General features: G+C 25.5%; 4 protein-coding genes across 6 annotated transcripts; 2 read left to right on the top strand and 2 right to left on the bottom strand.

Moving 5' to 3' along the window:
• The first annotated feature begins 2,104 nt into the window (after positions 1–2,104).
• Positions 2,105–4,087, top strand: LOC126905060 (regulator of nonsense transcripts 1 homolog). Its single transcript, XM_050684452.1, has one exon. The coding sequence runs from the start codon at positions 2,105–2,107 to the stop codon at positions 4,085–4,087; it is 1,983 nt and encodes a 660-aa protein (XP_050540409.1).
• Positions 4,088–5,110: 1,023 nt separating this feature from the next.
• LOC126904664 (protein disulfide-isomerase A6 homolog) lies at positions 5,111–6,732 on the bottom strand (the record flags this gene model as incomplete). The annotated part of the gene is made up of 4 exons (XM_050683871.1): positions 5,111–5,493; positions 5,557–5,715; positions 5,822–5,979; positions 6,523–6,732. Coding segments are annotated over 4 exons (693 nt in total), but the record flags the coding sequence as incomplete, so codon positions are not given.
• A 2,310-nt stretch (positions 6,733–9,042) lies between these two features.
• LOC126904656 (T-complex protein 1 subunit gamma) lies at positions 9,043–12,508 on the top strand. Its single transcript, XM_050683854.1, has 2 exons — positions 9,043–9,266; positions 10,770–12,508. The coding sequence occupies exons 1-2, from the start codon at positions 9,173–9,175 to the stop codon at positions 12,329–12,331; spliced, it is 1,656 nt and encodes a 551-aa protein (XP_050539811.1). The 5' UTR covers positions 9,043–9,172; the 3' UTR covers positions 12,332–12,508.
• A 1,233-nt stretch (positions 12,509–13,741) lies between these two features.
• Positions 13,742–27,528, bottom strand: LOC126904659 (peptidylglycine alpha-hydroxylating monooxygenase). 3 transcript variants are annotated; one of them, XR_007703791.1, is made up of 11 exons: positions 27,179–27,528; positions 23,412–23,469; positions 20,899–20,986; positions 20,748–20,826; positions 19,151–19,277; positions 17,294–17,342; positions 16,581–16,729; positions 16,209–16,351; positions 15,731–15,782; positions 14,636–14,685; positions 14,038–14,134 (listed from the first exon to the last, which is right to left on the bottom strand). XR_007703791.1 is itself a non-coding variant. In XM_050683862.1 (10 exons), the coding sequence occupies exons 1-10, from the start codon at positions 27,290–27,292 to the stop codon at positions 13,969–13,971; spliced, it is 1,023 nt and encodes a 340-aa protein (XP_050539819.1). In that variant the 5' UTR covers positions 27,293–27,525; the 3' UTR covers positions 13,742–13,968. The 3 variants fall into 3 exon arrangements, 2 of the variants coding, with proteins under 2 accessions (XP_050539819.1, XP_050539820.1); XM_050683862.1 differs by lacking the exon at positions 15,731–15,782 and having other exon boundaries at positions 13,742–14,134; positions 27,179–27,525; XM_050683863.1 differs by lacking the exons at positions 15,731–15,782; positions 27,179–27,528 and adding an exon at positions 25,096–25,335 and having other exon boundaries at positions 13,742–14,134.
• Positions 27,529–27,700: the final 172 nt, after the last annotated feature.

The raw sequence follows: 27,700 nt of genomic DNA, 5'->3' as shown, positions 1-27,700 counted from the left end.
AAAAACGGTAGCACAGTGGGGTCGAGGCACAGTGTAGACAAGGCATAGATGGAACAAGTATAGATGATATATGACAGTGATTAAAGTCACTATCATAAGAAACGCTTCGATCCAAATCTGTAGATACTATTTCATTTAGATAAATTCGTGGATTATTCCAAAAGCAACATCAACTCTTATTTCTTTGATTATATCCTAATTAGTAGTTCTTTGATTTTAAAATATAATATATGAATAAATACTAATTATAATTATTAAATTTAATATAAAATGTATATTCAATAATTTAATATTATAATTTAAACGGAGAAATTATAAAAATAATAAAGAAGTTGTATTTTGCTTTATTTTTACGTGTATAAAAATTTAAAGGGCTTGATATAATAAATTTCAATAAAAACTGTTTGTTACTATAAATAAATGCACTGAACTACAAGGAACTTTCATCAGTAACAAAAATATACCATTCTAAATCAACTTTTCGCGATGTTTTCAAATCTGCAATTAGACTTTTTCTATCACTTCTAAGTTTTAATATTATTAAAAATTAGTATTTACATAAAAAAAATTCGCATCGAAGCTAAAAAATTGGCTATTTAAGCTCACTCAAATTTAAAAATTACTTTTTCGACTTTAAAAAAGTAAAAAAAAATTAATAAGTTTAATTTCTTATGTCTTATGACCTTTATTTTATTTAACTTTGTTGAATATAATAAAATAAATATTAAAATTATTTTACATTAACTTTACAACTGTATTTTTTTTTATTACTAACATTTATCAAAAAATATTACAAAATTTATGACATTTTATAAATCATACAATTTGGTTTGTATACATTTTTTATTAATTTTAATTGGCTTATTCTATAGCAACAACTGAAAAATTTATATTCTTGTTAAAATTTAAAATTAACTCCATTTAATTAACATAATAAATATTTGACAGAGTTAATAGCATACTATCATCAAATTTGGATGGAATTTTGCGAAAATTCATTTGATTTAATTTATTTTATACCACTTTGAATTTTAATGATTCAGTTTATTTAGCAGATAGTACTAATAATATAACTTTTCAAGTATTAATTGATATGTTGTTTGACATGAATTAATTTCATTACACCTACTAAAAATGAAAATATCTAATTTTTAAAAGATTCTTTATAAAGAAAACCCTTGTGGTTTTAAAATAAATGTACAATCTACTTTCACTTTTGAAAATCAATTATTTTAATATTGAATAAAAACTTACTAAAGGTTTAAATAAATTAGGCTTATTCTCTACGAAAACATTCTAAAACATAATGTTTACGAGTTGAATGCAAAAACATGACAAAGCAATTAAACAACATGAAATTTACTTTTTGTAAAAGAAACAATATTTTTTAAGATTTATTAAAAGTTAAAATTTTTTTTTATTTTAATAATATTGCTCATTCGTTAACTTTCTAAAGCGAAACTTAGTGTAAAAAAACTATATAAGTAAAATATTTGAAAAATTCCCTTAAATTAATTAGAATTCATATTATCACGAAGAAAAATAAACAAATATTTTTTGCTAGGTGTTTATTATACTAAAATTAGATTTAATGAATTGAATATTTTCTAATTTGAAAAGCTTGTTTTATTCAAAGTTTAGATTAGTACTGCATAATTTAAAGCCTCGATCAAACTGCATGTTTGTTGTAAAATAAATAATTAATAAATCAAACAATTTTTTTTTACTTAGTTGTTATTTTAGAACACTTTTTTGGCTCCTTAAAAAAGTGATGTTGGCCAAAAAGAATACTTTTTTATTTTTTTGCTGGCCACTATATGACAAAATTTTTCATATAAAAGGAGTGGAACACTTTCAAAATGTAACCTTTTTTAAATTAAATATAAACGTGACAATTTTTCGTTATTCTAACTTCATACTAAGTGCTTAAATTTTTTTTAATTAAATACATCAAGAACATCTCTTGCTACCAGTATGCAGNAAATTAAATACCTCAAGAATATCGCTTGCTACCAGTATGCAGTCAAAGGATATGTGGAAAATTTACCATCTCGTATTTTGGTGTGGAATTTATTTCATTACAGAAAATGACTTCATCAGGACAATGGCAATGTATTGTGCTGTTGTCATAACACTGTTGAAAATTATTGATTACTGTACACTTTTTGAGAAAACGGAAACAAAAGTCATACAAATTAATGAACTGAACGCTGAAGATGATAAACTACCATCGCCATGTTCTCCGCATTCAACTGTCCCTCCAACAAATATTCCCTGTGTATTTTCTTCGTCAAAAAAATACGGGCATTTTTTCCAGCCATTAATAAGTGCTGAATGCTCGTACAATTTAAAACTGGGCGAAAAACATTCGTTTGAATGCAAAATCGTTAGCTCTCAAAACTACAATAAAAAATCAAAAGTACGTTTTCAAATGAGTAGTAAAAATAATGTATTTGTAGTTGACGAAGAATTATGGATTTCAAGTCCAAAAATGACCAACGCCATAAAAGGAATTGTTACGAACTTTGACCAGTTCATGAACGTTGTTGATGTAGAAGTAAATTTTTCAATCGACTTGCCAATTGGGACACCGGCAACTTTAAAAAAGTCATTTGATAAAACCCCTTACACTCGGATGGAAGCGGCACTTGCTACTTTTTCTTACAAGTACGAATCTGTTTCACCTGAAGTAAGATCAATGTTGCTCGGACGTCAACAACAACATTCACCCGAACGTGACGAAAATCTGACAGATAACAGCCTATTAGCTCCCAATTTACCTGGTTTGAATGAGTCACAGCTGTCTGCTGTGAGCCATGCCCTACGCACGCCAGTTTCTCTAATCCAAGGGCCTCCCGGTACTGGAAAAACGGTTACTTGTGCCAATATTGTATACAATCTGTCCAAGTCCGGAACCGTATTAGTTTGTGCACCGTCGAACAACGCTGTTGATAACTTGGCAAATGCCGTGGCTAAAACAGGCATCGATGTCGTGAGACTCGTGAAAAAAACGAAAGAGACGGTTAAAAGTGATCTTTCAAATATATATCTTAGTGAACAAATTAAAAAGCTTGCTGGTCATTCAGAATTTAAAACTCTTCAAGGGCAGATTGATCAAGGTGTCGAGTTGAGCCCAAATGAGAGAAGGGACTACAATTATCTGAGAAGAATGGCGGAAATCGACTGTCTAGCGAATTGTCGAGTGGTGTGCACAACTTGCTCCGGCGCCGGCGACAACCGTTTAGAAAAAATCAATTTTTCTTCGGTGGTCGTGGATGAATGCGCTCAAGGCTTAGAACCGGAATGCATCATTCCAATCACCCACGGAGCCAAAAAAGTGGTGTTAATAGGTGACCACTGTCAGTTGGGGCCGGTTGTTACGTGTCCGGACACTAGAAACGGAGGTCTGCATCGTTCTCTGTTCGAGAGATTGGTAGCTGCTGGCCTACAACCATTTCGTTTAACTGTACAGTACAGAATGCACCCCGAGATCAGCGAGTACGCTTCACAAACTATGTACGAGAGTACGATTAGGAACGGCGTAACTTGTAGCGACCGAACTGGGTCGATTGATTTCACGTGGCCTAACCCAAATGTGCCGATGGTATTTTACTCTTCCGATGCCAACGAACGAAAATCGCGATCGGGCACGTCTTTCTTGAACTATGGAGAGGCGAAAGTTGTTGAACAACTAGTAGCCAAACTCCTTAGCAAAGGAGCTACTCCAAATCAAATTGGTGTTATAACTCCATATGAAGGACAGCGATCACTTTTGAAACAAATTCTAAACAAGAACAAAGGGGTGGAAGTCAGTAGTGTGGACGCTTTTCAAGGCCGTGAAAAGGAGTACATTATTATATCGTGTGTCCGCTCGAACGAGAGAAACGTCGTTGGTTTCCTGAACTGTGTCCGTCGGCTAAATGTGGCACTTACGCGTGCAAAGTTTGGTCTTTTTTTAGTTGGTAACGCTAACTTTTTGGTTAAAAACCCTACGTGGAAAAGTTTACTACGGTATTATGACGACAGAAATTTGATTGTGGAAGGAACAGTTGATGATATGCGTACAGCACATATTAAGTTTGATTAATTATATATATCATAGCATTTACTTATGAGTAATTTTATTTTATTAATTTTTCTTTAATTGTTTGATACTCTAAATTTAAAAAAAAATTATTATTATTAATTAGTTATTTTTGATACATCAATTATTTATTATACATACTGTTCTATTTTTAAAATTAAAAACATATTTTATTTAAAAAAATTAACTTTTTTTATTCACCTCTACTTTAAAGTAATTGATTAATTTGATAATTCATTAAGTATCATATAACTTAGAGGGAGGTGTTGTCTAATTGGTATGCGGCACTATCTGATGTACGTAATTTTAGGTTTGAGACTTGATTATGATAAGATCCGTTTGCTAAGCAAGACAAGTATTAAACTACATATTCTAAATTATCCATAGTTAAGTAACCTACTCTTCATGTGACTTATTGAGCTATAAAATTGTGAAAAAAATGATTTAATTAAAAAAACTTTTTAAGAATCAAATTAAAATGTACTTCATATTAATCAATATCAATTTAATAAAATTGGGAGCTTAAATAAAAATATGCATTGTTTAAAAATGTATTGTTTTATTTTAATTTTACACTGAGTTAAATGATATCCATTCAATGAATAATTAAAATAAAATTCTAAGTGTTATTATTATTGGGATTAACTAATAGATATAGTTGGCACATTACTTTGAGAATTTATTTTAGATATATAAAATTAACATTCAACTTTAAATATTACACCAACTATAAAATAATTTAATATAAGTAAAGAGAAATTAGAAAAAGTTTAAATAGGTATAATAGCCATAAAAATATTTTTAATTGTTTTAGGCAAAACTATTAGTTTAAAAATATTTAAAATCTTAAAATTTAGTTTAGTTTAAATGTTTTTATATCATTGTTATAACATATGGAAGAGACTTAGAATAAATAACAAGTTATTTTTATAAAATAAAAATTATACTAAATTTTTTTTTTTTCATTTAATACAAAAAAAAATTAATATTCTAATACTTAATTAATTTCAACTATGGAAGTATAATTAAATTTGATTTACATATTACAAAATTCTACTTAACATTAAATTATAATGGAAAAGTGGGATTATTGTTAAAATGATTTTTGTTAAAATAGGATTGATTTGAAAATAGCTGTTTTAGACTAATGAAAAGTCATAGGACCGAGTGGTTAGATATTAATATTTATATAGAACTTGTTCAGTCTTAAAAAAATAAATAAATAGAGTTAGTATAACAGTTTTTATAATTCTTCTTTAGAAGGACCATCTAATTCAACATCTAATAAATCAATATCTTCTACTTGAGGTAATTTACCATCTTTTCCATCCCAATGTTCAATTGTATTAATTTTAGTCAATTCAGCACCTTTGACTGGAGCTGTTCGTCCACGTCCATATGATGAATCCCTAGTTTTTTTTTTAAACAAATTATCAAAACTGAATAATTTTTAATAAAAAAAATATATAAACCTCAAAAATTTATTAATGCCATCTTCTGAAAAAGATCCCCTTAAAATAGTGTACTTCATTTTTTTAACATTTAAAACTGCTAATGCAGGATAACCAAATCCACCAATTTCTAATGATGATTCCAATTCAGACTGATTTCCTGCTTCAGACCATAACCATCTAAAAAAATAAGAACTTGTAATCACAAAAGAATAAGGACAGTAAATGTTTTTAAGTAAAATTAAAAAGTAATAATTTTCTAATATAATTAAGTGATGTAGTTTACCCCCAAAGCTTTTGTTTAAATTTATCTCCCAATGAGCGCAACATTTTGATGTATTCATTACGACAACTGGACTGACAATCTAAGATATGAGGCAATACAGCAATTACACATAAAGCATGTTCTGAACATCCAGACTTGAAGGTATCTTCATTTATAACCTAGTACAATATGATTGATTAAAGGTAAATTATTTATTTCAATATAAAAATGTAGATTAAATTTCAGAAAGTACTATATAAAACAAAAATCTTATACAATTTTCAAGATTCAAAAAAAAATAAGTTTGGTAAAATAAGAAAAATTTGTTTTACTTTTTCTAAATATATAGATTTTACCTTCAATAAAAAATATGCTTAACCAACTCATTTAAAGTAAAATTTTTTTAATCTGGCAACAATTTTAAACTTAACAATACATCAAATAATTATATGTAAAATATAATTAAAATTTTTTAAGTCTCAGATTTAAAAAAAAAATCAAAGAAAGAAAATTATCTTATTTTCTCATTGATTGTATGAAAAATAATTGTCTTACTAAAAAAAATGTTTGTTCTCATATTTATTTATTCTGTTTTATATAAAGAGAAATACATGAAATTATTTTCATCAAATTTCATTATTCTGAATCAATTAATTTTTTTTGTAAAAAAAAAAAACATAAAGGTACCTGCATAAAAACATAAACTATACAAAATTTAATACCTCAAAAACTTCAGGAGGTGGTACATTTTCTTGATGTTTCTGCAATGCCCAGCTAATAATATCATCGGATGTTCGACCACCTGTGTATTCTTCAGCTCCACTAGAACTAGATGTGCCTGATGGGAAGAATTTTATTGTTGGATAACCTCTAATTTGATACTCTTGAGCTTTTGATGAATGTACAGTAGCATCTAATGTAATAAACCGGGTTTAACCTTAAGAATAGTAATAATTTATTATTTTAATTTTCATATAATTTATAATAAATAAAATATATGATTATATATTTTATCGATGTATATTTTTTAATAAATAATTAGCAAAAAATTATAATTATGAATGACATTAACATCATAATTATAAAATTGCCATTAATAGATAGATAATTTTGTGAAGAATTCAAAAATACACAATATAAGTATATTGTATTTTACATGTAAATAATCAGAAAAAGAACAATTTAAAAATATATATATATATAAAACAGATAAGTTTGAAAAAATTTACCAAAAAATGATGGAATTTAATTTAAATATAATATTATTTTATATGCCAAATATTTTTCAAACTCTTAAAAAACTGTACTAAGAAAAGTTGTATAAAAAATTTAATTGCAATTTTTTTCAATTTTGTTAGCTTTAAATCAATTTTTTTAAAAATTCAGTTATTTGTCATGTAAAAAATACAATACAACTTTTATTTTTTCTCAAAGTTATCTACCTATTGGTAGCAATTTCATAATTATAAGAATAAACCCAAAAATAGTTAAGTAGAAAGTTAAGATTTTTTTTCTGAAAAATGATTATCAACTAAAGATTAGAGGTCAATAAAAAATTTAACTTGACGGATAAATCTTACATTTTGTACAAATCCTTTTTAACAAACTATAGTAGGAGAGTTAAAGAAAAAAAAATCATTTTTCATTTTTTAATAATGATTTAATTCTTAATTACTAATTAATAATTATCTCAAAAACATTGAGTGACCTTTATAAAAACTTGAGCCAAATTCAGAATTAGCATCAAAATTCAATATAAAATTTATCAAAATATTAAATTACATAACTCACAACACAAAACTATACTCTAATTAGTTATATAACAATGTTAACCAATATTATTTTATATAATNAAAGCTAAAAAATTGGCTATTTAAGCTAATTCAAATTTAAAAATTACTTTTTCGACTTAAAAAAGTAAAAAAAATTTAATAAGTTTAATTTCTTATGTCTTATGAACTTTATTCTATGTCAATTAAATTATATAATATTCATGAAAGTCAATATATTTTCCTAATAAGATATTTTAAAATAAAATACAAAACCAAGAATTTTAATAGAAAAATAGCATATTTTTGAATACGGTAGCCATTTGCGCATAGAAGATAGGTCGTCGGGACAAATTTTTTTTTTTCATTTTATAGTACATAAAATAAGCTTTAATTTGATATATGTTTAAAGGACGTAGTATTTCCGGAACATTTTCAAAAATTAAGTTGAAAAAGTTAGTTTTTGTAAAAAAGTTACTATTTTAAATCCCCCCAATGAGCAGGTTAAGTGTTAGATTTTCAAAAAAATGATATCAAATGAAAGGGAAATATCTAAGGTTTTAGTATAAAAAAAAAATTATGTTGATTTGTTTATTTTTGAAAAAGTTATGGAAGTTTTAAGACAAAAAAGTGAAAAAAATGACAAAATTTACCGATTTTTAAAGTAATTTTATTGGATATTTCCCCCATTTGCGGGGAACGATGGAAAATTTTTCAATTTTTAAGAGTAATGTATTCAACTAGATACGATTTGTGATCTTTTGACGTATTGTTGAAAGAAATCGGTCCAGTGAGAGCTGAGAAGTGGCAAGACATAAAAAAAAAAAAATACATCATGGTAAAATTAATACCTTCTCAGCTTCGCATCGAATCTAATAATCAGTAATAAAAAAAAAATTATACACAAAACTGTATAAAATAAAAATTATTATTTTTTTGGCCTGTTTTAAACATTGTTTAGACAAAATATTGAAACAATTTACGACTCTGTTGGTTATCCTATATTTTATAATCCATTAATTTATATTAATAGTATTATCAACAAAGACGTATGTTTTTAATGAGTGTTTTATACAAATAATAAAAAATAAATTTTTTAATTATTTATTTAAATAAATTGGTGCACCTATGGGCTTAGGAAAATTTCAGTTACATTATATTAATCCCACGGTTATATATATATGATACAACTATGGTCAATCCATTACCATGATTATTGGGCTGTTAACATGGGGATCTATTTGACAAGGGATTTTATGTCCGTCATATTAACTTAGGGTAAAAGAGGTAAATCATAATTTTGTACCTTTGCTAATGAGTAAAATTTTATGTATGATATCATTAAATTATGCGTATCATTATATGCAATGTAAGAATACAATTATGTTTAATACTTTTCCGATTTGTGCTCCAGCCCGTATATAATATTTTAAAATTTGCGCATGCGGACTACGTTCTGTTACTGTATAGTTTTATAGGTTATGTCAATTTTTAATCACTGCGACTTTTGAAGTAAATTTCATTGTGTTAATTTTAATGTTATTTTGGTTCAATTATTCTTTATTATACATTACTTAAAGTTTTAACTTACAAGTTTATAAACATGATGTCCCAAAATGGTGCACCAATATTGGTGCTCAATACAAACACGAAGAGGAAATTTGGCCACAAGGTGCAATTAGAAAATATTGCTGCAGGTGAATTTAATTTTCTATATTATCAATATATATTTGAATTATTAAACAATTGTTTGTTTTAATATTATTAAGTATGTTTAAAAATATTTTGTCAATTAATTAATTTGTTTATTTATTAAAATTGATTTTATGTAAAATCTTAAGTTTAGGCAAGACTCAGGATTCTAATACTAGTGCCCTGGGCGAAACCACTATAATGCGCCTATACTACAAAATTATTATTTTTTATATCATACTTTTTAGTTTATTAACTTTTTAAATTTTTCAATAATTGTTACTACAGTATAGTTTATTTTTGAACATTTTTCATAACATGTGAATAATTTGAACTTTAATTGTTCAAGTTTTATTATTAAGTTTAAACTTTTTATAACGTAACTTGACAATTAAACCTCTTTATGATTAGTGACCAGATCATAAATTATCCATAGCTATTGCAGAACCTAGTTGTAGAAACTTTATTTCTTACTGAGTATTAGTGATTCAGTTAAAAATTTCCTACTTAGTTTAAAGTAAAAGAAAATCTTCCAAGTATATATTATACAATATATTTACTATGTGGTCTAAAATTTAATGAACATGAAATATTTTTAAGGCAAAATTAAACATATACAAGGTGATTCTTTTAATGTTAGCCACTCAATTTTTCTTAAAATAATGAGATTTTTGTCATTTTTTTTTTTTTTTTTTTGACTTGTGTTAGTTAAGTGTGTATTTCCATTTATCTGTTATAAAAAAATTTTTATATTCATCTTTTATGTTTTCTAAAGGTGTCAAGTTTATTTTTTTAAATGGCATCATACATATTTAACTAGATTATAAAATAGAAAATCATCTAATTAAGAAAATGACTAGTTGATATTAACTTTTAGATCAGTGATTGGAAGATATTTACAATTTTGCACCTGGGCAGGAGAGGATAACAGCCAAAATATGATTCATGATAAAAGTAGCAAATTCCTCGCTTCAACTCCAATCTATATTTTAAAATGCTTATTACTTCCGAAATACTAGATTAAAAGTTGTTATTGACCAAACATTTTCTTAATTAGTTAAATTTCTATTTTATAAGCTAGTTATATATGTATGTTGTCATTAAAAAAAAATGAAGTTGACACCTTTATAAGACATAAGAGATAAACCTAAAAATTGTTTTATAACAGATAAATGGATATACATGTATAACTAATTTCAAAAAACTTCTTATTTTAAGAAAAATTACATTGATAGTGTTTAAAAAATCACTCTGTATTTTATAATTACTACTTTTTTTAATTTATAACATAATAAGTTAAAAATTAACAAATTAAACTTGGGAAAAATATTAAGTTTTCCAAGTTGAGCCTTGATTTCAACATTATCTGATTGACTATTTAAATAGCAAAAAAGTGATCTAGAACTAGTTGTTAACTTATATTAGTTCCTAAAATTAAACTAAAAATATGTCATGATTCAAACAGTTAAATAATAATTAGTAGTAATTTTTTTTTCATTTTTTCTTAGGTAAAGCAATTGCAGATGTAGTACGCACATGTATTGGACCTAGAGCTATGCTTAAAATGTTAATGGATCCTATGGGTGGTATTGTAATGACAAATGATGGTAATGCTATACTTCGAGAAATTACAGTTCAACATCCAGCTGCTAAGTCATTTATTGAAATAGCTCGAACTCAAGATGAAGAAGTGGGTGATGGAACTACTTCAGTTGTCGTACTTGCCGGAGAAATACTTGGAATTGCTGAACAATTTTTAGAACAAAAAATTCATCCTACTGTCATAATTAGAGCTTATCGTCAAGCTCTTGAAGATATGTTAGAAATTTTAGACAAAGAGTATAGTATTCCATTGTCATTAGATGATGAACCAAAACTTATTGAAGTTATTAAATCATGTGTTGGTACAAAATTTATTGGTAGATGGTCTGATTTAGCATGTAGTATTGCCTTAAGGGCTGTTAAAACAGTCAGTATTAAAGATGAAAGCCGTACAGAGATTGATATAAAAAGATATGCAAAAGTTGAGAAAGTGCCTGGTGAAGCCATTGAGGATTCTCAAGTTTTGAATGGAATAATGTTGAATAAGGATGTTACTCATCCAAAAATGAGAAGATTTATTAAAAATCCAAGAATAGTACTTTTAGATTGTTCATTAGAATTCAAAAAAGGAGAAAGTCAAACTGAAGTAGAAATTGTAAAAGAAACTGATTTCACAAGACTATTGCAAATCGAAGAAGAGTACATTAAACAAATATGCTCAGATATTATTGCACTAAAACCTGATTTGGTATGTACTGAAAAAGGAGTTTCTGACTTAGCACAACATTTCTTATTAAAAGCTAACATTTCTGTTCTTAGACGTCTAAGAAAATCTGACAATAATCGTATTGCAAGAGCTTGTAATGCTACAATAGTTACTCGAACTGATGAGTTACAAGAGAATCATGTAGGAACAGGAGCTGGTCTTTTTGAAGTAAAAAAAATTGGTGATGAATATTTTACTTTCATAACTGATTGTGTCAATCCTAAAGCATGTACTATTTTACTTAGAGGACCAAGTAAAGATATACTTAATGAAGTTGAACGAAACTTACAAGATGCTCTGCATGTAGCTAAAAACATTATGTTGAATCCTAAATTGGTTCCTGGAGGTGGTTCTATTGAAATGGCTGTCTCGCAAGCTTTAGTCAAAAAAAGTTCTCAAATTGCTGGTGTAGTACAATGGCCCTATAAAGCTGTTGCTCAAGCTTTAGAAGTTATTCCACGAACTCTTTTACAAAATTGTGGAGTTAGTACTATAAGAACAATGACCTCATTGAGAGCTAAACATGCAGTGAATGGTAATGAACATTGGGGTATTAATGGTGAAACAGGTGAGATGGCTGATATGAAAGAACTTAAAGTATGGGAACCAATTGTAGTAAAATCACAAGTTTATAAAACTGCCATTGAAACAGCTATTTTACTAGTTCGTATTGATGATATAGTATCTGGAACCAAGAAGAAGGGAGAAGAAGGTCAACAAAAGGCACCTGCTCAACCAACTGAAGAGTCAATGAAAGAATAAAAATTTGCAAAATGTTGCTACTTTTTTACTTATTACTAAATTATAACACTTGTAACAATCTGTTAAGTACTAATGATTTCTGAAACTATTTTATATTACTTAAAACTATCCTAACAAAAATATTTTTTGTATGGTTTTACCTACAGCTATAAAAATTTAATAAACATATTCATACTATTTTGTTAAAAAATTAATTTGCCTTAATGAAAGATGATTATAAATTACCTAAACTTAATTTAATGAGATAATTAATATAAGTTGTTAGTTCTTGAAAATATCTTGTGGTTACAAAGAAAAATAATTCTTATTATTATTAAAGAACTAATTATATTAATATATTCATATATCTTGTTAAAATTACTAATTCAAAGTCATTTTATTTATGCGGTTTATCTTGTTAATATGGTTTACAAGCAAAATATTAAATTATGTTTTTGTTATTATTAACGAAACATCTAGATTTGAAGATGATTATTGATTCCAATACACAATAAAGTTAAGTAACTATTTTGGCCAAAATAAGTTGGATCATTATATAAATTTAGAAACTGAGCACTTTCTGTTTTTCCAATGTTAAGTATTTAATTCTGAAAACTGAATGGTAAATACTGAAGTATCATATAGTGTTGGCAAAATTATTTTTCCAAAACGAAATTTGTTTCTTTTTTGTTAAAAAAAATATCTAAAAACCTGCTAAAATTATTTATTATATTTATACAATAATTAATTTTAAATTAAAGTATAGGGTATATTTTAACATTCTTGAGCATATTAGCTATTTGGGGGGGATTTAACTTATTTCCTTAACAATTTTTTTATATAAATTAACAAGAAATTTTCATAATTTTTCTTTAGACCAGGCTTTGTAATAGAATTAGGGACTAAACTCCTTCTGAACTGCCTATGATCCTGTGCTTTCGAGGATTACAATTTTTAGTATATTATTTAATATTCAAAATATTGTTAATAGTTAACGTATAAATACTTCATTTATAACAATTATAAACAAAATTTTTTTTTTAAACACAAAAATTTAAAAGAATTGTAAATTTAGTTTATATTTCTCATAAAATTGAATTCTTCTTTCACGTTCCTCATTCCTTTATTTTTATAGGAAGCCAATTAGTTTTGTTCTTATAAAAAGATTTTGTATCTGGAATTAAATATTTTTAGAACAAACATCTTCCAAACACTGGTATTTCAAAATATTAAATTAATACGACTCTTACGGCAATAAAGAATTAAAAATAAAACTTAAATTCTAAAAGTGCAATTACATTTTCTTGTGCACTAATTTTTTGATGATTTTTTTATTTACAATTACATATATTCACAAAAGTACACTGAAATTTATTTTGATTTAAAAATTATTATGTTATATTATAATAAAAATAATTTAAATACATAACAATTTTAATATATCAGTATATTCATAAAATTGATTTATTTTGTTCAAACAGCAAACTTTAAACAAAATTAAATTGTTTTTCAAATATTTTATGCCATAATATACACATTTATGTTCTTTGGTCATTTAGCAAATGTTATAGTTTCTATTAAATATTTTTAGAAGAAAACAAAAAGTTAGACATACAACCATAGAGATCTCTTAAATAATACAAAAAATATTTTCTAAATTATAGTGTGGATGCTTCTTCATTAGGAATATTAGTTAAAAATGGATCATTCTTCCAGTAATACCGAGGAGAACCTTCAGAAACACAGAGTGGCTGCTCTAGGGGATCAGTTCCTTCTACCCAATACATCAAGTAAAAATTACACATTTCATCATCACTAGTTGCTCTGAAAGGAAAAATTAATTCTTTACTTTTTACTCAATTTTGAAAATAATTAATTATTTTATATAAATTAAAAATTTTTTAATAGTCTTGTCAATTTTGAAGATAAACGAAGCTGAATTTAATTTTTTTTGGGACGAAAAAAATAAATATATGTAGGAAGTTCAGTTAGGAAAAGGGTTTCTGTTGTTCTCGTCGTTTATAACGATTGATGTATTTCCTCTTTTGAACATTCTGTATATAGAATGTTCAGTAAGTTAGAAAATAGCAATTTTTTTTGTATAATATATATTTTTAAATGTAATTGAACAATTAAATGCTTCTTATACTTAAAATAAAAGTTGAACTCTAATATTAAAGGAAAAAAATACTAATTTAACTTTAAATGGCAATCACTGCCTTTATAAAATCATTGGTTAGATAATTCAATTTAAAACTAAAAAATATTGAACTTAAAATGCCTCAAAAATTACCAAAATATCATATAAACTTTTAAAACTCTTACCCAATTTTTGTGACAGTATCTCTTGTATTTTCCATTGTACATCTAGCAGCCTAAAATGTATAACATAGAGTTAAATACATTAATAAACATTTGTAAAATTAATGTCATAGAACATATTTTCAATTTGTATCTATTTGTAAAAAATAAAATCAAATTGAAAAAATAACAGATAATTTTTTTTTTTCATTATTTTTTATACTACTGTCCTACTGTCTTCCTTCATTTATGGCAGTCACGAATCAAAAAGAAATTTTGGAAGATCATACTATTTCTGATAAAGTGAGAGTTATTTTTTAAAAAGAGAATTTGAATATAATTCTAATTTATTTTAGGCTGGGGCATCATTGCTCTTATATCCACCCACTGAAAATTATGAAAACTAAACCAGACTAATTAAAAATGACCCTGTCACAAGTGATCTATAACTTTAATATAATACATTTAGTTTCTTAATTTTAATAAAAAAAAGAAAAACTTTTAAAAAAATATATTTAAATGCATAGATTAATAACACTAACAAAAGTTTTTTTCTTTTTTGAGAGTATACAAGCTTTAAAGTTACCTAGTTTTCATAATAACTGCTTAATATCAAATAATAGTATATCACATGAAAGCTACATACATAGAGAATATAATACAATACTAAACACATTCAATTTTTCAATTTTAATTTAACTTTTTAATTCATATTGATTATATTGACAGCCTAACATGTACTGTATATAAATCTTTTTTTTATAAAAAAATATTAACTAGCAGTTACTTGAAAACTTACGTTTGATTGATATTTCTTATAAAACATTCAAATAATTAGTTTTATTGTAATAAAATTATTTTTAATAGTTATCTAAATTATATTAATTTATAAAATTCTGTTTGTAAGGTGTAAATGTTTATAGAACTATTGTTTGTATTTTACAAATTATAATAAATAAGATGAAGCAGTAATGTTAATAAGTAACCTTTTATTTTTTTGTTATTACAATAAAAATTTCATCTATTCATTTATAATTTAATATTGAACTGATAAAATGCATTTTTAAAACACTAAAAAGTGCTAACTTATTAATATTAAAAAATTACTTTGTTATTTACTTTTTTAATTTTACTTGTATTTCTTTTTACTTCTTTGTAATTTCAAAAAGATCTAAAATATACATTTATTAAAAGAATAAGTTAGAATATTTAAATTGCATATTTATAAATATATTACTTCATATTTCTAAATAAAATGAAAGAAAAATATATGTATTTGAAACAAAAATGTATATGTGTACATAAAAATTGTGATAACTTGGTTTTTATGAGGTGTATTAACTTTGAAGCTTTGTAGTGGATAAAATATTAAATATAAAGTTTTCATTATTATACCATTTTAATTTTTAAAAATTAAGAAAATAAAAATATCATAGTAACCCAATAACATCTGTCTAGCTTCACATTAAAGACAACAACTATTGATTAATAGTTAAAACTAATAATAATTTTAACTATCTATAACAATTTTTCTAAAATATTTCATTTTTTCTAAAAGAGAAGAAATGTGATTTTAAATTGTACTGTATAGACTTACCAGTCGGTCACCAAACTCTATAGTAACATTATTTTCTATAGGATAAAACATTTGTGGAGTTAAGGGATCTCTTTTACCAAGAATATCCCATTTTTCAATTCCTTTATTGTCTGTTCTCACTCGGTAACCAGTCACTACTTTACCTAAATAAAATAAATAATGCCTATTAAAAATACAACTAATTTATACTTTTTGGGTGATCCAGGGAGACTGCACTGGGGTAAAAGGAAAAAAAATTTATTGAATGACATAAAAATTAGTTTTCATATCTAAAAACTTTTAAACTAAAAATATCCCCTTTGAAAAAAATCTGGATACACTTCTGTTTATATCTTTTAGTTTTTATTCACTAAAATAAAACATTTTAATTACCAAGTTCATGAGTATGAGTTCTATATGCAAAAGGATGTATGATTTTTCCAGGCTCAAACATTGAACACGCAGTTTCCATATGTTCAATTGAATGTGGAGGAATTTTTCCATTAGTAGCAAGTAAGTATACACCAGCTTGTTTTTTTAATCTATCAGAATAATAATAAAATTGAATAACATAAAGTGAACATAATTTTAAGTAATAATAACTTTTGTCGGATTATATTAAAAAACAGAAAACTGCAATTTAAAAGTTTACATATAATTATATGTCTTTTTGCATAACAAATCTTTTACTCAATAACAATAATTTATTATTAATTCTTTGGGACTTTTTGAACAAATCATCAAAAATAACATAGAAAATCAAAATTGATAATAATTATTTAAGAAACTGATAATAATATAAATATTACGTAAAATTGAATTGACGTTGTTTTGTCTAATAATATTGTATTATATTTCAAGCTATGTTAAAAGTTAATTTTTTATGTAATTATCATAAATATAACTAAAAAATGAGATTACTAATTATTAAACTTAAGAATATTTTTAGAACTATTATTTTCCGCCTAAACAATTATATAAGAATTAAAGACTTCCGCCTTTTCAAAATAATCTAATTATTTATTTAAAAAAATAAATAATTTAAAAACAAAATAGAATTTTAAATAGATAATTTATATATATTTATTAAAATTATGTATTATTACTGTTTTTCTGTGTAATGCAAATATATTCCAGAGTTGTCAGTTTCATCATCTGCAAAATTAAAATTTTCAAAAATTAAATATAAATTTTGTTAGATTTATGGTTAGGAAACTTATTAACAGTTATAAAACAAAAGAATATTCTTAAATAACTTTCTTAGTAAAAGAATTCTCCTATAAAATACTGGAGGGTAAATTAAAAAAAAAGAATAGCATTTTATGTTTAAGAATATTTAGTTACATTTAAAAATTATTTAATGTATTGAATATTTATTAAAAAAGTGTAAAAGCAAAAATATCATGATTCTCTAAAAGGCATAATTATTGTTTAAAAGCTCAAAAAAAATTCTCTAGTGTAGATTTGTAATAAAAAAAATAGTTTATATTAAAGTTAAATAGGCTTAAGTTAACCGTTTCTAAATTTGACTCTAATGTTTGTTAACTAAAAAAATATAATAATTATATTATATTTTTTTTAAAAATTATTTTTGTTTAGATTTTGTTCGTTTAAAAATTTTGAAACTTAAGAGAAAAATTTAGAAGTGGTCAACTCAATCTCATTTTATGATTATTAAAAAAAATATTCTCATTTATTGTAAATATTTCAGGATTTATGAGAACTGATGATTTAAGGACCCAAAAAATACGAGGTCTAAATGTATATGTAATTAATATCAGTATTAAATTAATAAAGTTTAATTAATTATAAATATTCTTTTGTGATTATACACATTTGTATATGTTCAGTAATATCAATTTGTTTAATAGATAGATATTTATATTCTACATTCTCACTAGTATGAGGTATTCACATCAATATATTATAATATAAATATAATTTTAAAGTAAGCAGGTTTTACGGAATATGGCCAAAATAAAAAATAAAAAGTACCTTTGTTGCTATGTTTCAATATTCGACACATTATTTATTAAATTTTACTAGTTTTATTAAAAATTCGTTAGTTTATATACAATTGTTATAATGATTATAATAACTTATCCATTATGAAAATTGTTCATATACAACGTAATCACACAAAAACATTTTTATTATTTCAAAATAGTCAATAAATATAATTACCAAAGTATCACCTATTGACTAAAATGTAATATCAAAAATATTACACTTTTAATCTCGAAAAATAAAAAGCAAAACGTCTGCTAAATTTTACTATTGACATGCAAAAACAAAACGTCTTTTTCGGAAAATTATGACGACCACAGCGTTAGCACTAGGCACTAGATGTTTAAAGATCAGTTATTCCATAACTCTATAAGAATTAACATTAAAGTTGTTATCGACCTATCAAAATTTTTAATAAAAAAAGTTAAAAATGAATTATTTTTAAATTTAAAAAAATAAAAAATGTATTTTTATTTTTTCTTGTTTGATACAAAGAATATAAAAGACGAATTCCTTACAATTTATAGGAAAAAATATTTAAACAAATTTTTTTATTTAAATAAATTGGATTATATAAAAAAACTTAGGTTTATCATTTGAAAATCGAAAGTCGATACGAGTTTAAGATATAATGATTGTAGCAGAAAATTAATTTTTTGTGTAAAGCAGCTTAAAAAAGAACTATTATTGTAAAAAAATTTTAGTAGCGTCAAAGAAAAAATTACTATAAATCAAAGTATAAAAATTATAACTATTAAACCCTACTCTTCTATAAGTATATAATATTAAGCTCATACCTCTTTATTATATTAATATTTGTATATTAGTTAAACGTTAGAACACTTCCGTTTATGTTATTAACACTACATTAATCTCATATCATTTAAATAAATTATACTTAAGGATAGATCAAAGTGTATGTAAGGGTGTCGAAATTTAAGAGTAAACACACTAACTGTCAAAAGTCCTGTGGTAATGAACTTGTAACACCAAATAGTTGATTTCTGAATCTCCTCCAACTTTAAAACCAACGCCATCGGGAAGTTTAAGTATAGGTGCATCTCTAGCCCATGCATACAATATCTGAAAAATATATTTACATTGATATTTATTTTTTATAGCATAATTATCTCACCTTTTAAATTAAAAAAATAAGAAAGTAGCAAGGAAAATTTATATAAATATTAATATGTGCATAAGTATTTAGCTTTTTTGTGTCCCCTCCCTATAACTTAGTAGTACTCAATAAAAATAGTTGACAACTTTACCATTAAAATTTTGAATTTTAATTGTACAACACAATCCATAAACATTAAATCTTTTGAAAACTGTAGTTATTTGAACTAATATTAAAAATAATTTTAGATTTTATGCGAAGCTATGAAAATACTAATCTTAGTATGATGTGTGTGTTTTTTTTTATATAGTCTATATAAGTTCTCAGCTCACATTGGACTGATATAAATACAGTAAATACACCAATAAACTTTTTTTTGAAAATGTCTTGGAATGTTTGATGACATTCAATTTACATCATGTTAAAGATTTTAAAACGTACTCTACAATGTTCAAAAATTAAATAAACAGGTCAATTTTCATTAGTGATGTATTTACAGGGGATCCATAGAGTCCCAACCTACTTTGGACATAAATTTATAGTAGAAGGATTAATAGAGAAGCGAATCTTCTCTAATTTTTAAAAAATGTATCACATTTAACAAAAATACATGATTTTTATTTATAAGAGACCGATTATTCATAGAAAAAGTCGTTGGAACGTCTTTCTAATTGTTTCATACATTAAATAAATTTCAATTTTATTTAGTTTTGAATAATGCTGATGTTAACCCAACTGTTGTTTTGCAAAATACTTCAAATTCGGCTTTTTGGTACCGAAAATTATCATTTTTGACATAATGGCCAATTACTCATAGATATTAAGTTTTATATAGTTTTTCTTTTTCATATTTTTCATCAAGTACATTGTATTAGCTTTAATTAAAGGTTTTAAGAAGACAATTTTTTTTGAACATTGTGAAATATTGAAAAGAAACAATGTTAATATGATTTTAAAGTCATCAAATACTTTGGATAATAATTGAGTGTTCAAAAAAAGTATGGCAGCGGCAATGTAAATATCTAATGTATTGTCGATAAAAATTTCGTAATAATACGTCTAGTTTGTCTGAAAACTAAAATTTTTTATATCAACGATTTTGCAAAAAGTGTAATTTTTGGGGCATCATTTAAAATGATGCCATCTGAAGAAGTTTCAACTAAGTACAATTTGTAATCTTTTGATGTATAATTGAGCAAACTCAATCCAATAGAAGTGGAATATTTTCATAGACAGACTAAGAAAAAAACACGTCAAATTAAAATCAATAGCTTCTCAAATACAAATCGATGCTAAAAACAATAAATAGTTTACTACACTAAGTAAAATTTTTCCATAAGTGGAAAAATAAATAATATTTTTGAATTCTCTTTTATGCAATCGCCATTCAATTATAGTTATAGAAAATTGGTATGTTTAATATGTTGGTAACTAACGTTTGATCCGGATCTACATGGACTTGAGTGCATGTATGGGTGTGTACGCCTATTTGGAGAAGCCATTTGTCCGCAGTTCCTAAAAATATTAATAAATATAAATTTTTTTTAATATAATTAATTACATCAGTAAATATTTATGATTACTCACCATACCGGATCATCACTTCCGGGATCTGAACATCCATATAGTAACATATGATGGGAAGTATGACCTGACGCTTTTGGCTCAAATCCGACTGTAAATAAAATAAAAGACTTTTTTTAATCTTCTTCTTCCTTGCCTTAATCCCAACTACTTGGGATCGTCCAAAACAAAAAGTTTTTTGTAATCATTAATTTCTATAACAGTTCTTACAGCTTCCGATTCTTCTCTTACCATAACATGACCAAACCATCTAAGTCTATTTTTTCTACACCTATACTCCCTCTTATATTCTCGTTCCTTATCCTATCTTTTCTATCACTCCACTCATCTATCTAAGCATTCTCATCTCTGCTACACTCATTCTCTGCTCTACTTTCTTATCAACCGCCCAACACTCTGAACCATACATCATAGCTGGCCTCACTACAATCTTGTAGAATTTACCTTTCAGCCTCATTGGAATTCTTTTATCGCATAAGACGCCAGACGCTTCTCTCCACTTCAACCCCCCATACTTAATCCTGTGTCTTACATTCTCGTCAATACCACCGCTATTTTGCACAACTGACCCTAAATACTTAAAACTATCCACCTCTGCTATCACAATTTCGCTTATTGTCACTGTTCTCCTAATTTCACCACCTCGTGTTCTCCTTTGTCAAACTCGTACTCTATATAATCTGTCTTACTTCTACTTATTCTTAAACCCTTTTCTTCAATAGCTGATCTCTACACCTCTAGCTTTTGATTAATTTCCTCCCTATTTTCTCCTATTAACACTATGTCGTCAGCAAACAACATGCACCATGGCACCTCTCCTTGTATTTCTTTAGCAATTTCATCCATCATTATAGAGAATAAGTAAGGGCTCAAAACAGAACCTTGGTGCACTCTTACTCTTACCCGAAAACCTTCTGTTACTCTGAAGAATGTGTTAAAGAATTTAGATGTTATAATGTATCACGTAATATAAGAAATTAAGAAAGCATTAAAACACAACCAAAACTGACCAAGACTAAAATAATCTTGAGATTAAAATAATCACCATTAATTTATGTTCCTTCATTGTTACTATTTTAATATATATTTTTTAAGTGTTAAAAAGAATACTTGTCTTAAGTTTTTATATTATTATATACTCTTGTTGATTTATTATATACTTATGATTAAATTGGTGTATAATAAATTCAGAAGTGTAGGAAAGAATAATTGTTTTTAGTTTTATATTATTATATATTACATAACTAATACTAATTAGTAATTACTAAAAATTAAATAATAAAAAACGGTAGCACAGTAGAGTTATGGCACAGTGCGCACGTGGTATAGTTAGGACAAGTAAAGTTTATATTTGACACTATAAAATCACTATCTCTATATTATATCTAAGAAACTCTTCAATGAGTCTGTAGATAGCGTTTAATTAAAAAGAATTGGTAGATTATTCCAGAAACAAAATGAACTCATAATTCTTTAATTATACCCTGATTAGTAGTTCTTTGATTAATAAGTATAATATATGAATAAAGACTTATTATAGTAGTTAAATTTAGTATGAAATTTAAATTCAATAGTTTAATATTGTAATTTTTACAGAGAAACTAAAAAACATAATAAGGTAGTTTTATATTTCGTTACTTCCATGACAAACGTGTGTAAAAATTAAAGGGCTTGATGCAGTACATTTCAAAAAGAAATTTTTGTTACTTATGAATAAATACACTGTTCTATAAGGAATTTCCATCATGACCAAATTATACTTTTTTAAACCCATTTTTCACCGATTATAAATTTGCAATTAGATTTATTATATCACCTCTTCTCTGAGATTATAACTAATTGGTAAAACACAAGTATTTACATATAAAAAAAAATTGTTTTCAAAATGTTATTGATTTTAATTTTTAATATGTTAAAAATAATCCGTGCTAAATGTTCTTTTTATCTATTATTGTGGTCCTTTATAGTTGATTTTTATGATAGATAATAATAAAATAAGGTTATACTTTTTACCATAACTTTTTTTAGCTCAACTTGCAAGTTTGAAATCCACATCATTCAACAGAAAATTTCATATTTTTAGAATAGTATGAAGTCCCGAATTTTTTTAATTACTATTTACAGTAAATTTATAAGGAAAGGTCAAAATTTCTCCGTAAAAATTACAATACTAAATTAATAAATATCAATTTAATACTAAATTGAATTACTATTATAAGTACTTATTCATGTATTATGTTTATCATAAAACTTATAATCAGAATATAATTAAGGAAATAACTGTTAATATCGCTTTTAGAATAATTCCTTCCAAAAATTAATCACTGTCAGATATCATCTATACTTATCCCAACTATGCCATATCTCCACTGTGTTGAGATTTTACAGAAATATTTTATAAGGACAATTAAATTAGAACACTCAATTTTTTTTTTTAATTAAAATAAAAACCTATATTATTATCTAGGTAGAATTTTTTACTAACTAAAGAGAATAAGTTGACAGTTAGTACTTACCAATAAAGTATGATTTACTAGAATCTATTCTGATAGGTGTACATAAATAAAGATCCATCTAAAAAAAAACATTAATATGTGAATAATTGTGTTAGTAAGGTTTATTATATAAATAGTGCATATAATGATTTGAACATAAAAACGCTTAGTTCCAAAGGCTAAAAATATTTATTATGTTTCACTGAAGATAATATACCGAATCTTATTTTATCTATCTATAAACAAACAAAAACATTTTGTACATACGTTTTTTTGGCAACTGTAATATTTTAACTATATACAGTAAAATCATAACATATTACTAAGTTTAAAGTAAAACACACATACTATACCGAAGAAATTGTGTGACTCACAATATTACAAGATACAATATTAAAAACTATTAATTATTTATTTAATAATATAAAGACTCAAAAAGGTACATTCATATAACAAAGAATATGTATTCTAGATAGATTTTATGGTAAGAGTAGGAGTGCACCAAGGTTCTGTTTTAAGCCCTTACTTATTCTCTATAATGATGGATGAAATAACTAAAGAAATACAAGGAGATTACGTGTCAAGTGGAAGTTTAGGATAAGGGTGACCGACCCCAAGTAGTTAGCAAAAAGCCAGAAAACGAAATGAATAATATAAAGATTTACTTAATTTTTTTTTAAAATATTTTAAAAGAATAACGAAATTTGATTGGGATGATTATGGTATCCCAAGGGTATTAAATAGTCAAAGAAGTAGGATCCAAATTTAAATTGAAAAAATAAAGATTTTTATGATTTTATTCATAAATATAAAACTATTTTATCTATCATTAAAATATAATTTAATGATTTATAGTACATTTTATAAAAAATCTAAATAGGTGTTTAGTAAGTAAGGAAAAGGGTTTCTATTGTTCGTATTGTTTATAACAATTGATATGTTTCTTTATTTACTGAACAAACTGTATAATATTATCCCATAGTTCCACTAATAAAATAGAAGAAAAAAACACTGTAGTTAAATAACATGCTACTGCAATATGATTACTTTTATATCTAACTAAAAACAACATAAAAGTATGTTCTAGTTGACAATATCTTATGATAAATTACAATTTCAATTTGTACTAAAATTGGAATCAACTAACGAAGGTTGGAATAATCGAATTTCCTTTAAGCACAATTGTAACAAAGTGATTTATGACAGTGATTTTGATTACTATAATATTCCAATTTATAATGATCCCTTCCACGCCATATCCAAAGTTTAGCTTAGATGCGAATTGACATAATATTAATTTTACACTGACGCGTGTTTTCTTTTTGTGCAATGTTATAAAATTATGGTGTGTCCCACGTAACTATAGTTAAAAAGTGCGCGTCGTACATTTGTAAGTTTAATGTTATACATACACATGTGTTTATTTACTGTACTAATGACTTATTCCTTCCACCTGTTATCCTTATCCTAAATACTATTTTATAATTGTCAACGGCCAATCAACTCTATAGTATCACTGTACTCACACTGTCTACTACTCTCTTCCATCTGAAACCAAATTATGAAATAGAATATTTTTTCTTTTGATTCTTTGCACTGTGTTTACTTTTTAATTAATTTGCTGCATGTTCTCTTTATTGGTTAGCTTTACATGTGTTTTTATTTAGATTAGTTAATGACTATTTATACAATTAACTATACGTACTACTATTTAATTTTGTAATTAATGGTCTATCCTGTTCGTGATATGACAGGTCCTCGGGTGCGGTTAGTGTGGACATGGTAAACATCTCATTGGGTCCTCTACATTTATCTAGAGATACCCATTGACGTTGGTGACATGTACAATACACTCTAGCCCATTCGGTTGATCTGTCATGCTCATGTTATCCCCTTATTCTCTTATGTTAATTTGTATATTTAACACGTTAAATGTACTAATGGTTATTATGCTTATGACATTAATTAAAACTTAATATTCTGAAGTACCTTAGATTTAAATCCAGTTAATATTTTATATATATGCTAATTTGTTCTTATAATGAATACTTATATTGATTATTGGAACATTGTTCATCATGCGTTAGTGTAGAGTCATTGTTTTTTTTAGAGAACATAGACTATTTGAATGCTCGGCTGTCTGTAGATCGTTTGTCTATACTATTGTAATAAATTACTCTAATAATCCTACACTAATGTGGATTACATTTTAATTTGCACTTGAAAATTATTGGTTGGGTTTGGTTTGTAAGTATAAATAATAAATAAGTATAAACTGAATATGATTAATTTCGGTTTTTTATGACTGTTGTCCCCTTCAAATTTTATTATTTTTTCCTAATTGTATCTTTGGACCATATTTAATTTTTGCTATTGTTATTTTAACATTTTTTATAACAATACATTAAAAGACCACAAATCATTTTATTGTAGACGCTATTCCTAAAAATTACGATTTTTTAAATCAGTAAATTTCAACATTTAAAATTTTTTTAAATTTAAAATTGTCATAACTCTTTTTAGAATTGGTTTAATTAAAACAAATTTTTTTTTAAATACTTTAGGTATTTATCTTTTATTAGGTATATATATTTTTTTAAATCTTATCCTTTACAAAAAGAATTAAAAATAGCAACTTTCCAATGAAATTGACTTTTGAAAATGTTAAGGAGATATCCGAGCTTCAAACATATGTTAAATTAAAGTTCACGTTACACACTATAATTATAAAAAAATTGTCCGACTTGTCTTCGTTATGCACAAGGCCGCTGTAATTAAAAGCACGTGTGTTAAAATTCGCGTATTAAATTTTAGATTTTCAATTTTACATTGTTCTAACTTTATGAAAGATGTATAAATCAATACAATTTTTTTTTTTTTTTGGGGTATTTTATACATATTCATTTTATCCGGCATACTTTTTTAAAAATCGAACTATTTCTCCTTATACAGAGGTTGATCAATAATTGAATCATACATTTAAAAAGTAGAACTTTTTTAACTTAACATTTGATATTTTTCTGAAAATACTTCGAGTTTTAAACATACCTTAAATCAAAGCTTATGTTACATACTACAAGTTAAAATAAAATTTTGATTTTTAAATTTCATTAAATATCTCCCATAATAACTATATAATTTAATATTGTTAGCGATTTTGTCCATTTCAGTCACAGTATCTAAGTTAAAGACCTTTTTATTTTTTACTTATTATATTTATGTGATGAGTAAATATACGGCAAATTTGTGTATAACATTAAATTCCAAAAAATTTAAATTTTCAGTTCAGGAAAAAAAATATTAAAAAATCTTTAAAATTTTAAATTAGAATAACTATTTCAAAATGTTTCATATTATAAAAAAAATATTTAAACTGTTATTGTTATTATTTTTATTATATATACGTATAATGTACATTTATACGTTATTATATTTTAATGCTAAAATAGGTCACATTCAATGTCTGAAAATTTTGCAAAACATCAATTGAGACGATAATGGCGTTTTAATACCTTTTATACAACACAAAATATAAATAATTACTTATATGTATAATCATTATTAATATGATGTAAACAATTTTAGTGTCATTTACTTTATCATCATATAATTCATATTTCATTGATTACATGAAATAACTGTTAAAGTTGAATTTTGTTTTCAAGCAAGTTATGCTTGTGTTGAGTTAACACGTTTTTTTATTCGACTAGGATACTTTAAATTATGTTTTTAATGAGGAACTGATGATTAATACTATTCCTACGTTTTTTTTAATATGGCAAATTTACCTTTTTTGGTCTCACGTTTGGCATCACTAATGAATATTTTTTTATTTGTTCGGCATCAATCGAACATATGGCCACCATCGTAAGTAACGTTATTACTGTGATTTTCGCAAACATTTTGCTGTTGATATTTAATAAACGCCTACTCGAGTATAATATTTGCTACAGCTTTAACTGGTTTGTGAAATAATAACATTGTTGCTATGACTGAACAGACTACCGGTACTATTCAACAGTCTGAGGTCACGCACAGAAAATCTGTTGAATTTCACGTTGCACACACGCTAAGCAAGACGACATTCATACAACACACTAACACCTGAACCCACAGCATTCGGTGTAAATACTGTTGGACGTTTTCTAAGTAGTTGACTCTCCCCACTTTTTGTGAGTACTGTTGTACTTGTTTCTCCATGCGCGTCCTTTGACGTTGGTTCTATCGATTTTACTGGAGCACACAATTCAACAGGCAGCAGTTTTGCGTAGGTGTCTAGAAATTATGTTATTCGCATTTGAACTGCAAAG

The sequence above is a fragment of the Daktulosphaira vitifoliae genome, unplaced genomic scaffold (assembly GCF_025091365.1).
Source record: "Daktulosphaira vitifoliae isolate Bord-2020 unplaced genomic scaffold, ASM2509136v1 Scaffold_4, whole genome shotgun sequence".
Classification (NCBI taxonomy): Eukaryota; Metazoa; Arthropoda; class Insecta; order Hemiptera; family Phylloxeridae; genus Daktulosphaira; species Daktulosphaira vitifoliae.
This window is presented reverse-complemented; position numbering and strand designations above follow the sequence as displayed.

What these genes read in the sequence shown, in the direction of transcription:
- LOC126905060 (XM_050684452.1), top strand. Translation starts at nt 2,105, where the DNA reads ATGGCAATGTATTGTGCTGTTGTCATAACACTGTTGAAAATTATTGAT.
- LOC126904656 (XM_050683854.1), top strand. Translation starts at nt 9,173, where the DNA reads ATGATGTCCCAAAATGGTGCACCAATATTGGTGCTCAATACAAACACG. An exon ending in ATTAGAAAATATTGCTGCAG is followed by an intron (nt 9,267 to 10,769) that starts GTGAATTTAATT and finishes ATTTTTTCTTAG; the next exon opens with GTAAAGCAATTGCAGATGTA.
- LOC126904659 (XM_050683862.1), bottom strand. Translation starts at nt 27,292, where the DNA reads ATGTTTGCGAAAATCACAGTAATAACGTTACTTACGATGGTGGCCATA. An exon ending in TAGTAAATCATACTTTATTG is followed by an intron (nt 20,987 to 23,411) that starts GTAAGTACTAAC and finishes TTTTATTTACAG; the next exon opens with TCGGATTTGAGCCAAAAGCG. An exon ending in GATACTGTCACAAAAATTGG is followed by an intron (nt 14,135 to 14,635) that starts GTAAGAGTTTTA and finishes TTTTCCTTTCAG; the next exon opens with AGCAACTAGTGATGATGAAA.